The following is a 12858-nucleotide window of genomic DNA, read 5'->3' as shown; positions in this document are numbered from 1 at the left end:
TTTAAATAATTTTTAGAACTTACAAATACAAAATATTTTTTTTTTTGAAATTTCACCAAAATTTGAAAAAACTTAGGGCAAAAATGCATGGTGAAATTTACACAAAATTTCTCCAAAAATATTTGGAAATTTGGGGTCAAACTGCCCTAAGTATAAGTAAGTAATAGATATTGCATATCTGGAATTATTTACACTGTATAATATAATCTTAGATAAAAATTAATAAAAGAAAAAAAAAAACATCTTTCATTACAAAAGCACCTAAAACAACACCGTATGCAGCACTAATTTCAGTCTCACCCCTTTCCCCACCTTTCTCCTTCTCCACATTTCTGTGAGCTCACTCCATCATGAAGCATTCACATTTTACTAGAGCTACGGTTTTACACTTCAATCATGTGAAACCCTAGCTAAGTTTCTCTGTCTAGTAGTTGAGGTTTTATAGAAATGGGGAATTGTTGTAGATCTCCGGCAGCAGTAGCCAGAGAGGACGTAAAATCATCAAACTACTCCGGTCACGATCACCGTCGGAAAGAAAATTTCGGCACCCAAAAAAATCAAAAAAAACAAACTACTGTTTTAACCAAAGTAAAGAATGAGAACATTGAGGAAACGTACTTAGTTGATAGAGAGCTAGGAAGAGGTGAATTCGGAATTACTTACCTTTGTATCGATCGTAACAGTAGGGAAAATTTGGCTTGCAAGTCGATATCGAAGCGAAAACTAAGGACAGCAGTTGATGTGGAGGATGTAAGGCGAGAAGTGGCGATAATGAAGCATTTGCCGCATAATTCGAGTATTGTGAGATTTAAGGAAGCTTGTGAGGATGAGAATGCAGTGCATTTGGTTATGGAGCTATGCGAAGGAGGCGAGCTGTTTGATAGGATTGTTGCACGGGGACATTATACTGAACGAGCTGCAGCGGCTGTCACAAGGACGATTGTGGAAGTGGTGCAGCTTTGTCATAAGAATGGAGTAATTCATAGAGATTTGAAACCGGAGAACTTTTTGTATGCGAATAAGAAGGAGAATTCACCTCTCAAAGCAATTGATTTTGGATTGTCAATATTCTTCAAGCCAGGTATAATAAAAAAATAATTGTTGCCTGGTATTTGTTTATTGTTATGAAAAAAGTTTGAGTTTTTAAAAATAGTTATGAGGCTTTGATTAGATCATGTTGAAAGCATTAGGTTTGCTGGACTGCAAATTTATGTGATGAACTTTAAGCTCACAATGCTTTCTGTTATTCAGTTGGGGTTGATAGGATTTTGTTGGTTGCAGAATGGTTAGAAGATGTTACAATGTGCAATTTAAGAACTTGTTTTTGTGCAAGTATCTTGTTTGTCAAACTTGTGACAACTGCTTGATGTAGGCTGCCTGGAAGAATTACACACTTTCTGATTGTCAATATGTTTCTAGCAAGGAGTTCCATTGCTTTGAGTGCTTGATGCAATGGCAGTATAAAACAATCAAATTCATGTTAACCTACACTCATTAATCCCCTTCTGTCAACTTCTTTTCCAAGTCAAAAAGTGAGCTCCTTCTTTCAATTTATCTAAAAAAAATTATCATCTAGCTATTTATAACTAAAATTTGCCTGATGTGGGCTTTGGTAGAATTGTATGTGATTTGATTTTTGATATGGCTAGCAAGGTGCTTCATCGATGTAGTGCTTGTTGCAATGGTTGTACTGAAAAAATTAACTTTAGCCTGCATACAATAGGCCTCTTGATCAGTTTTATTTGAAGAACTGTGAGCTAGCTATTTGTATTTGAACATCGTTACCCTTACAAAAAAATTATTCAAATATGAGATGATGATACTTGAAGCTTATCCTAATATCTTTAGAAATAACTATTGGCTAGGAGCAGGATTGTAAAACTCTCATTCACTCGCGTTATGCTCCTGAATAATGCAAAGGATATGGTCATGTGTATCTCTAGACGCAATATATGTCTTGTGATGTGTAGTCTAAGAAGTGATCAGTTAGGAGTTGCAAATGAAAACTGCTCCCAGATTTGGCATGATTCTGATTCTTAATAACTGTCTTAATATGTTGTGGTCAAGTAATTCCAATGTATCCTTGCTGAGTTGATTGAACTGCAGTTTTATGATATGTGACAGGCAATAGGAAATAATTAAAAAAGAAAACAAATTATGGTTTGTTATCCTGTGTCTGGTTCTGTTTTCTAGTTCCATGTAGCCTTTCGATGATGATGTAATATGAATGGCTAGAGAGTGGCATTGCAGGATTAGTAGTGACATGCATTGTGATATATGTAAGATGTCATAGACGCACCTACATAGGGAATAGATGGACTGATTGGTTGGCCATCTTGACGTAGGACCATCTTAGAGAAAAGATTGGGAGTGGGGGGTTGGGCAGAATTTGAGTGCTCTGTTTTTGCTTACTTCAGGGTAAAAATCAGACAGGGCTGTGGGAAAGGGAGCAGAGGGTAGGATATGATCACGTGAGGGACACGAAGGCATTAAGAAAGCAATCGCCCCCCTTTTGATACTTAGGTTTGGCTGGCCTTTCACTTACCCAGGCCAGTAAACATCTCTTTTGGGTGCTAGCTGGTTCGCTTTTCTTTTAGCAATTTAAGGCAGAGCCGGGTGCATTCACTTAAAGACTGCCTTTTCTTTCGACTTAGGATCTTTGCTACAGTAATCTAGGCATATTGGACTATGAGAGTCGTCGACTGACTAGCCAAATAACTAGGATTAAGGATTTCACAGTTTTCTTTTCCATTTACTGCCATTTAATGGACGAAGTTTCTCTTTATCACAAAAATTTGCTCTAGGCCTATAAGATTTGTTGAAGTAATTTATAACATATTTTTGCTTGAATGATAAGAAGGTTAACCTTCTTTGGAATTTCTTTGTTTCTTTTTGTTGATAAGTAATGTATATTTTATTATTAAGTGAATCCAGCAATAAGAGAATGCTGAATGAAGAGGCTACAACCAAAAACATTGTCCATTAAAATTGTGTAACAAAGTGAGAAAGTCAAGCATGACTTCGAAATAATTTACATCAGCCATGTGGCACCAAAACTTTAGTAAAAACATGGACTTCCATGGTTTCTCCATTTGAAAGAACTTAAGCATCGAATCCAAAACTTTAAGGAAATAGATGAAGAAGTCAAAGTCCTTTACAAACTCCTTTGGAAACACTTATCTTTTTGAAACTTATCATAATCTAAATTTTACAGGTAATGTTTAAATCAAACTTACATGTTTGCTAATGAACTTACCAGAGGTTAACTTTGATACCATCTGGAAGAATCTGAGAATCCAGCCGAAGACCTGGAGGCAATGAGTTGAGTTAACAAGGATCTTTTTAAATCCCTCTGGAAGACCTTATTCAACCCATATGGAACAACTATAACTAAACACTTGTATAGCAAAGCTAACATTGATACAAATTGAATGTTTGAGTCCATTTTCTTTGTTTGCTGAACTATTAGATTGATTTCTGAATTGAGCATTTTGAATTGAATAGATACTGAGAAAGCCTCTTTCATGATTCTTTTCGTCTTTGTGTTGCAAATGACTCTTATCATTTTTTTTTGTTATTTAGTCCTCCTGGAAAATTGCTTTATTTAAACTCACACAGTTGATTATCATGGTATAGCTGTAACACATCTATCTAGCATCCAAAAAAAGAAAGAGCACACTAATCATGTTTAATTCTTGAAAGTTCTGTGGTGGTTTTAGGTGAACGGTTTTCTGAAATTGTTGGAAGCCCTTATTATATGGCTCCTGAGGTGCTCAAGCGAAACTATGGACCAGAAATAGATATATGGAGTGCAGGAGTCATTTTGTATATTTTGTTATGTGGAGTTCCTCCCTTTTGGGCTGGTAAATTGGCTTTCCATGAAATTAAACTTCCCCCTCCCTCTACTTGTTCATATGTATGATCTGACATGCAAACTATTCTCATTTGATAAAAATCTCTCTTTCAATACAGAATCTGAACAAGGTGTTGCTCAGGCCATCTTACGCGGGGCAATAGATTTCAAGCGCGAACCTTGGCCGAGTATGTCGGAGTGTGCTAAAACTCTTGTACAACAAATGTTGGAGCCAGATCCAAAGCTTCGACTGACTGCTAAGCAAGTACTCGGTAAGTTGGGTCTCACATATGGCGATTATGTTACGTCTTGCCTACCCACGGGGCACAGATTTTAAGTAGCTAAGTTGGAGACCAATCTTCTCTAGATATGCTTCAAGTTATGCAGGCAAACATGCATTGCAGTTTGATAACTAGCCAAAATATCCTTCTTTCACTAAGTACCCTGCCAGTTGGAGAGCTCAGCATTTGAGGCATGAGATCCACCTCGTAGTGAAATCCAACAATGGCAGCAACAAGGCTAATCAACAACCATGTTTTGAAAGTCCTATACATTTTATACATTTACTTTAATATCTACAGGTTTATTTGAAACTAATATGAGTTTCCGCATAAGTTCCTGGTTTGCAGATTCTTGCTTCCCATTATATTCTATCTGAATGACGTTTAAAAGGTTGGAAAAATAAATGCAATGTTCTGGCAACCTGTAAAATTTGGGATGAAAGATGGGAAAAAGGAAATAAGACAGTAATAATGGTTTAGAGAACTAGTAACAAGAAGGAAGATATAACTGGATATGATACTACTACACAGTAGACAAAAAATGGAAAGAAAACAACGGCAATTCATATTCGTCTTTCAAATTACTTAATTGGGATCTGCTGAAATTCTTGTGACATAAATTTAACTTCGATGTTCTGATTGCTGTGATGTTTCATGTGTTTTGCTAATTAACTCTCTTTCTTGTAGAACATCCTTGGCTTCAAAATGCTAAGAAGGCTCCAAATGTTCCTCTTGGAGATGTTGTCAAGTCAAGACTCAAGCAGTTCTCAATGATGAATAGGTTTAAGAGGAAAGCTCTGAGGGTTAGTTCGTTAATCTGATGCATTTGAACTGTGTTTAACTTGCATGCTTCTGGAAACTTTAAAAGATGCTCCTCCACATGCAGGTGATTGCTGATTTCTTCTCTAATGAAGAAGTTGAAGACCTCAAAGAGATGTTTAGCAAGATAGATACTGATAATAAAGGTATTGTTTCAGTTGAGGAACTAAAAGTCGGGCTTCAAAAATTCAATTCACAGCTTGCAGAATCAGAAGTACAGATGCTTTTTCAAGCAGTGAGTCTTCATTCATATTTCTTATCGAATGTGTCTCACTTTCTCCTTTTTTCTCTGTGATTTAGTTTTGATGCTCGATTTAGATGTTCCTCTTCTGCACTGCTGAAGTGATCATATCACATTTACTGGTCGGGATTTTGCCCTTAATATGATTGGTGTGTTCAGTCTACCTAGCTAGTTTTTCTTTCAAATGCCTTCAGAAACCAAAGTTCTGTGAAGCTTTTGGCTGTGGTGCAGTCCACATAGGGATGGCAATGGAGCGGGGCGGGGTGGGTTGAGCTCAACCCGCAAATTTTTTAAATCACCCCGCTCCGTCTGGCATGATTTTTTTTTTCATTTTCAACCAGCCCCGCCCCGCATAAACACACCCCACATAAATTTTTAAGTTTTTTTCTTTTTTAATTGAGTTTAATATGAAAAATAAAATTCATAATTTTTTTTAATTTTTTTTGCTAATTAGCATCTTAACAACTAATTAACTGTTTCTAATTAATTGTTTCTAGTGAACATTCAACAATTGTTTCTTAATCTCTAATTAACTGTTTCTAATTAACATTTCAACAACTAACAATTCACTGGACACATCTAGTTTAATTTATTTTTTTTTAAAAGTTAAAATTAAAGTTAAAGTTTAATATAAAAAGTTCATATTTTTTATTTTTACTAATTACAAAGATTTAATTTTCTTCGGATTCTTATTTGGTACCTTAAACCCTCAACCCGTCCTGCACCCGTATAACTTTAAACCCACCCCGCGCTGCATAGCTCTAAATCCGCCCCGTATCTGCCTCATTGCCATCCCTAAGTCCACATCACTGTTCATCATTGCGTGTTTCTCTCCTTTCTTTTTTTCTTAGCTAGTTGTTGCAGTTGTTATCATTGAAATGAAGCTATGGTCAAAATACTTCCATGCAATAACAAGCTGTTAGATCTCTGTTCTCTATCCCCTAAAAGAACAAGTAGAGTAAAATGGCCAACCGAGAAAGGAAAATGATAAAGAAATTAAATGACAAAGCCATAAACGCTTATGTGATTACTTTGTTTCTAACAGATTGATACCAACGGCAAGGGGACCTTGGATTATGGGGAATTTATTGCTGTTTCCCTCCATCTTCAGAGGATGGCAAATGATGAACATCTGCACAAGGCTTTTTCCTACTTTGATAAGGATGGCAATGGTTATATTGAATCACATGAGCTTCGGGATGCACTGATGGAGGACGGAGCAGATGATTGCACCAACATTGTGAATGACATTTTACAGGATGTTGATACAGACAAGGTGAGTGAGCAGACTGCAAACAAAATCTTCTACAAATGACGTTGAATTTAGAGTAGGATCATATCTTCCTTATCTTCTTTTTTTCATGAATTCAGGATGGCCAAATCAGCTATGAAGAATTTGTAGCCATGATGAGAACCGGGACAGATTGGAGAAAGGCTTCTCGACATTACTCAAGAGGGAGATTTAATAGTTTAAGTGTGAAGCTAATGAAAGATGGCTCACTTAACTTGGGAAATTAATGAGTAAAGTTCACGGTGGTTGCTCTTTCATTCATCAAAAAGTAGTAATGGATCAAATGCTTCTGTATCATAATTTGATCTCTTCATTGTTTGAGGGATTCTCCATAGCTGTTGGCATGCCAGCAATGAGAAGAGGCGACTTCACTGTGTTAACCTCTTCAAATTGTTAATCGAGTAAACCAAGCCATTAGGAATATGCAGTGTATGATCTACCTCTTATTTTTCTTGTTCCCAAAATCAAAAATATGCAAAATTCATCCTACAGCAGATTTGGGAACATAATATGCTAGTCTTGTATAACCCTCCTCATGTGTAATTATCATCGTCAAGGACTGGACTGTTTACGCAAATATTTGAGTTGAAGTAGTCTGGGTGTTATTCGATATTGTTTAATCCTCATTTTCGACTCAAACGAAGTTGTTTGAACGAATTAGTGATTCCTTGGACAAGTACCAAGTATCAGGAACAGCACCAACTACTCAAAAACATCAGCCCAGCTAGAGAATTATGTCAAGTACTTCCTCTACCTTAGGGATAGAAGTTCATATTATGTTGAATCTGTTTTTCTTCTTCATAGTTTCCACTAAATCTAATATCAAAAACAAAAGTTTATTTTTGACATATTTAAGAATCAAAGTTGTTCAATGTTATATATTTAAAGAATTATTTTAAAACCCTCGAATATAATGGACCATTTTTGTTTGTCATCTTCCGATCCCTAAAAAGTAACTCCAAACCTTATAGTACGATGGATATATAACGTGATGAAAATTGAAACATTTGCTCCCCACATCAACTGTAAATGTCTAGGAGAGAGGAAGAGGAAGGAAAAAGTTTCAGTTAGATGGTACTAAAAATATTTCTATAACAAAGGTTTTTTTTAGGAATTTTTGTAAACTCTTTTAGATTAATAATTACCAGGATATTTTTTATAAATTACGTATATTTATCTTAATTAATAACTAAAATCGCTCACTACCCCCCCCCCCTTCTCTCTCTTCCCCCTTCGTGCTGCTTCTTCTTCTTTTTCTATTTATTTTTTCTTTTTCTTTTTCTCTTTCTCTTTCTCTCTCTCCCTTTTTTAAAAATAATAATTAATTATCCAAATTTAAAACTAATTTAAATAATTTCCCTTTTTATGATACTTTTTTTAATTACGGTCTATATCATATTTATCTTAATTAATAACTAAAATCACCCATTACCCCTCTCTCTCTCACTCTCCCTTCCTGCATGCTGCTTCTTCTTCTTTTTCTATTTATTTTTTCTCTTTCTTTTTCTTTTTCTCTTTCTCTTTTTCCCTTTTTTTAAATAATAATTAATTATCTGAATTTAAAACTAATTTAAATAGTATCGAAGTGTTTGAAATTCACATATAATACTTATAATATATTTATATTAAAAATATTTTAATTATATATTCACCACATTTATTGAAAAATGCCTATAATGTGTATCATAAATTGGTTTCAAAATGTATTATAATATATTTATATTAAAAATATTTTAATTATATATTCACCACATTTATTGAAAAATGCCTATAATGTGTATCATAAATTGGTTTCAAAATGTATTATAATTATTGTTTATTTTTTCTCTTATTAATAATGCTAAAATATATTATTGTATTATAAATATTTTAGTTATATATTCACCACGTGCATTGAAACATGCCTATAATATATTGAATTCAAAATCTATAATAATTATTTTTTATTTTTTTCTCTTATTAACGTAATATATTATTGTATTAAAAATATTTTAGTTATATATTCACCACTTGCATTGAAACGTCTCTATAATATGTATAATATATTAAATTTAAAATGCATTACAATTAGAATTCAATATTACACATTGTTATGAATTCAATTGTTATTATTTCAACAAATATAATACATTTTTAACAACGTAAATTAATTTAAATAATATTAGGATGTTTGAAATTCACACACAATATTTATAATATATTTGTATTAAAAATATTTTAGTTATATATTCACCACGTGCATTGAAACATGTCTATAATATGTATGATATATTGAATTCAGAATGTATTACACTTTCGTTTATATTTATTTATTTTACTGTGTTAGAAATGCATTATACATGTATTTATATAAAAAATTTATTTTATTTAAAAAATAGTAAAAACAGAATTTCTATAATATTTAATTCAAAATTAAGTTTTAAATTAGAATAATTGATTATTATTTTTAAAAAGAAAGAGAAAGAAAAAGAGAAAAAAATGAATAGAAAAAAAGGAAGGATAAACGGACCAAAAGAAAAAGAGAAGGGAGAGAGATAAAAAAGAGAAAAGAGAAAAGAGAAAGAGGAAGAAAGAAAGAGAGAAAAAAATAAGGAAAAAACGGAAGAAAGAAAAAAAAACATTTTGGTACTTTTATTTTTTTATTGTTTCGAGTAAGAAGAGTACTGTCATTTTTGGTAAAGGTAAAAATGTACTAAAATTCGTAATTAATGTTATATACTATATTATTTAGTAAATTTTACTTAAATTCCATAGTGAAAAAACTCAATTACAACTTATCTCTGTTGTATCTTAAATTACCTGAATTTTCTGATTTTGGCTAGTTTTCGGATACATAAGTATTCTGTCTGATACATCGCGATTTGATATATAGTAATTAATGTTGTTGAGTTTTCTTATGGAAAGGTAACGTAAATCAAATTAAGTTTCCTTCTTTCAACCAAACACGTAGTTAAAGAAGGGAATCAACCCAAACAAACTGTAACAATTTTGAGGAATTCGAAAAATTCAAAAATTCGAATGAGCATTGCATAGAATCCTTTCAAACTTCAATCCAAATTTCGAATTTCATCAAACTATTCAAGATGAATATCTCGATTTTACTGAGATATTCTAGAGTTTGACAATTCGAGGTGAGTTATGAACGATACAAAAGTGATGGAATCGTAATGAGCGACAATATATCTTTCGTGAATTTAAAATCAGCAATTGTTGTTGAATTGAGAATAGATGAATCATTGAAAAATATTGAAATCCGATACATCCTTCAAGATAACTCATCGCCAATGATTATTCGTAATGATATGGGTGTTAAGCTTTATATAAAGATGAAGAAGAATGAGCATGGATTCGTAATGTATCCCATGTGCATAACAACTTCAGATAGAAAGAATTGTGAGATACAATCATTCGATGCTACATCTGGTGCAATTGTTTGTGTCGAAGCAAATAAGAATGACACACAATTTCTTAGTTTAGATGAATCTGAGAATGTTGCAACCTATTATATATCGGAATTGGATGTGACAAACTACATAATTGATACAATTGGTGTGGAAGTGAAGGAGAAGCAATTATATACGGACAAAGCAATACTAGTTGTTGTAATGGCCAAATACAAAAAATTAATAATGGATTCAGTTTCAAAGTTAAAAGATCTGACATTAAAAGGTATGGGCATTTGAAGTTATTTTGCTATGTGTATGATAATAAATGAGTTTTGAAAGTTTAATAACTTCTGACAGGTACAGATACATAGTGTCTATATATATATATATTGAGTTTGATACATTGAGTATAATTGTTTAATAACTATCTAATACATATAGTTATAAATTTGTTTTATAGAAAGTGAGTGGAAATCTAAACCTTGAAACATTACAAAATACTGTATCTCAATGGTTTAGCAACACTCTATGCATTTCAGGTTGTATCGGGTTCATTCAGGATTTTTTAGTTTTTTATTCATGATACATCATAATTGGCATGCCCTGATAGGGTACCCTAGGCGTGACCGACACTCAGAAACCATCTTTAGCCTCCGAGAGAACCACTTGGTCTCATCACTCATTCGTTCATCAGCGGAATACTTAAGTGAAAATAAGAATACTTATGTGGGCTCGCCATCATCAACATCAAATGAAAGAAATAATCCTTAGAAGAAGTAGTTTCAAAGGAGAACTACTCCAATTACATCATCAAACTCTGTCTATAAAGCCTCTAACACTATCAGATGGTGCCAATGAAATGTCCATGGCTATCTCAAAAAAGACATAATAGTCAACAATAATAAAAGGATAAAAAGTTGCTTCGAATAAAAGAAAGACTCACCAAATAGCTGGAAAGTAATGTTCTTCAACGATACACCTGTTGAAGATCTCTAACACGTGTATATGCATCATAAAACAATGCAGGTCGAATGACGTCAGTACATGGAATGTAGTATGTAAAATGATAGGAAAATAAGGACAGATATCAAGAAACTCCTTTCAAGAAGACTCGGTTCAGAACTTAACATCATCTCAACATTAATATGTAATAAAAGTTTAATAATAATAATAATAAGCAAAGCTTACTCAGTTGGGAGTTTCCCTAACCGACAACCATCACTTATGAGCTAGTGATGATACAACGAAGCGATGTCATTGCCACACCCATCAAATACCTTGCTAGGGTAAAAAATATCACTATCTTGGATCCAATCATCAAAGTCTTTTTTTGGCACTTAAGAGGTAAAGCCTTCATCCTATGTTGGCTACGTAGTTCTGAAATTTGAGTCAATTAAACTCTTGTCCAACTCGGTACTCAATACTACTCCCGATATATGTGCTCATATTAACATCATCATCTAGTCTTATTGGAAAAACATCAAACTCATCTTATTACCTCTTCATCAATCATTACACTTCAAAACATTATTTAAATCTCATCAAAACATCTTGCTCAAAATATCATTTACTCAAATTCATTTAAACTCAATTCTTTTGCTCTTTCAAAACTCAATAAAATACATATATAGTATTAATTCAAATCACTCTTTTTGTCAATAAATATTAAAAGCCAATATCTTTACTCAAAACACATATAAAAATATTTATGAATATCAAATCAATTAGGGTTCATGGGAAAGTGGTCATGAACAATAATTCCAATAATATGAGAGATAAAAATAATAATAATCTAAATGCATAAATATATCTAACTCGATAGAAGAAGAATTAATTCATTTAGAATTCAAGATTTGGGTAAAACTCAACTATAACTCAATTACGATGAATTTAAATATTGGGCGCATGGACGAACTCAATTCAATGCTATGTTAGGGTCTTTTAAATTAAGTTTTCTTAATTTCTTTTAAAAAATTAAGTGGCGACTCCTCTTTTAATAAAATTGATTTTTCCTGAAAAGATGAAATTAATTTTAAAACCTTGTTCATTTTTCGACATAACAGAAATGGCGACTCCGCTGGGGAGTAATTAGGTTCTAACCATTATATTTGACTAATCTATTTGACTAACTATTCGGAATGTAATAATTAGTAATTTATTTTCTTTATTTTTGCCTTAAATGTTTAAATTATGATTTACTTTCTTTATTTGTGCTTTATATGTTTTATATTATGAGCATTGAACTGTCATTGCATGCATAGCAGAATTCCGCCAAATGGCAAATAGTTTACATTAGGATTAAGGACGGTTACGTAGTCACATGCGGCCGTTCCTTCAGAAAATAACCATTACTTTCTTGAAGTAATAAACGGGTAGTTGGTTCGTGGTCGTCCAACGCCGTTTATTTTATTCTGCCCGGAGTTTGTCCGACTCGGGTATTCAGTCTCTTTTCAAAGCCCACTCTAGTCCACCTAGCATAAAGCGAAACCAAATTCTAATTTAGTGCATTTGCCTAAGATGACCCAATACCCAAGGCATATTGGACCCATTTGAAAGACCACCTTGAGTGCAAAATGGCCCCGGCCTAAATGAACGATCATACCTATGTGTTTAAATTTGAAGGTTGTATACGCCATTTGACAAACATTGTCCCTCGGGATTGGAAGTTTATTTTATTAGCTTATTCAAAAAAAAAAATCTTCACAAGTTGTTATTCTATCCAAAAGAGGTTGATTTTTGGAGATGTCAAGAAGTCAAAAATGAAAGATTTTTTCACGAAGGCTTAGTTAGGAATGTACCCCTGCGTGGGACTTATTATTTGTATCCCTTTTTTCCCCATTATGTATGCCAATTCAGTTTATTCATAATATTTGTATAAATATAAGTTTTGGGGCAATAAAATATTTCAAATGGTGTTATGCATCCTTCAAATCGTTAGGCCTACCCTTAGCACAAAAGGATCACATAGCTGTTTAGGACACGCAATA

General features: G+C 33.0%; 1 protein-coding gene across 1 annotated transcript; it reads left to right on the top strand.

The window, feature by feature from the left end:
- The first annotated feature begins 285 nt into the window (after positions 1 to 285).
- On the top strand, positions 286 to 7092 carry LOC129876664 (calcium-dependent protein kinase 13-like). Its single transcript, XM_055952153.1, has 7 exons — positions 286 to 1081; positions 3720 to 3863; positions 3973 to 4125; positions 4822 to 4937; positions 5021 to 5188; positions 6240 to 6470; positions 6566 to 7092. Exons 1-7 carry the CDS (start codon positions 448 to 450, stop codon positions 6710 to 6712), a joined length of 1593 nt encoding a protein of 530 aa, XP_055808128.1. The 5' UTR covers positions 286 to 447; the 3' UTR covers positions 6713 to 7092.
- Positions 7093 to 12858: the final 5766 nt, after the last annotated feature.

The sequence above is a fragment of the Solanum dulcamara genome, chromosome 12 (assembly GCF_947179165.1).
Source record: "Solanum dulcamara chromosome 12, daSolDulc1.2, whole genome shotgun sequence".
NCBI lineage: Eukaryota > Viridiplantae > Streptophyta > Magnoliopsida > Solanales > Solanaceae > Solanum > Solanum dulcamara.
This window is presented reverse-complemented; position numbering and strand designations above follow the sequence as displayed.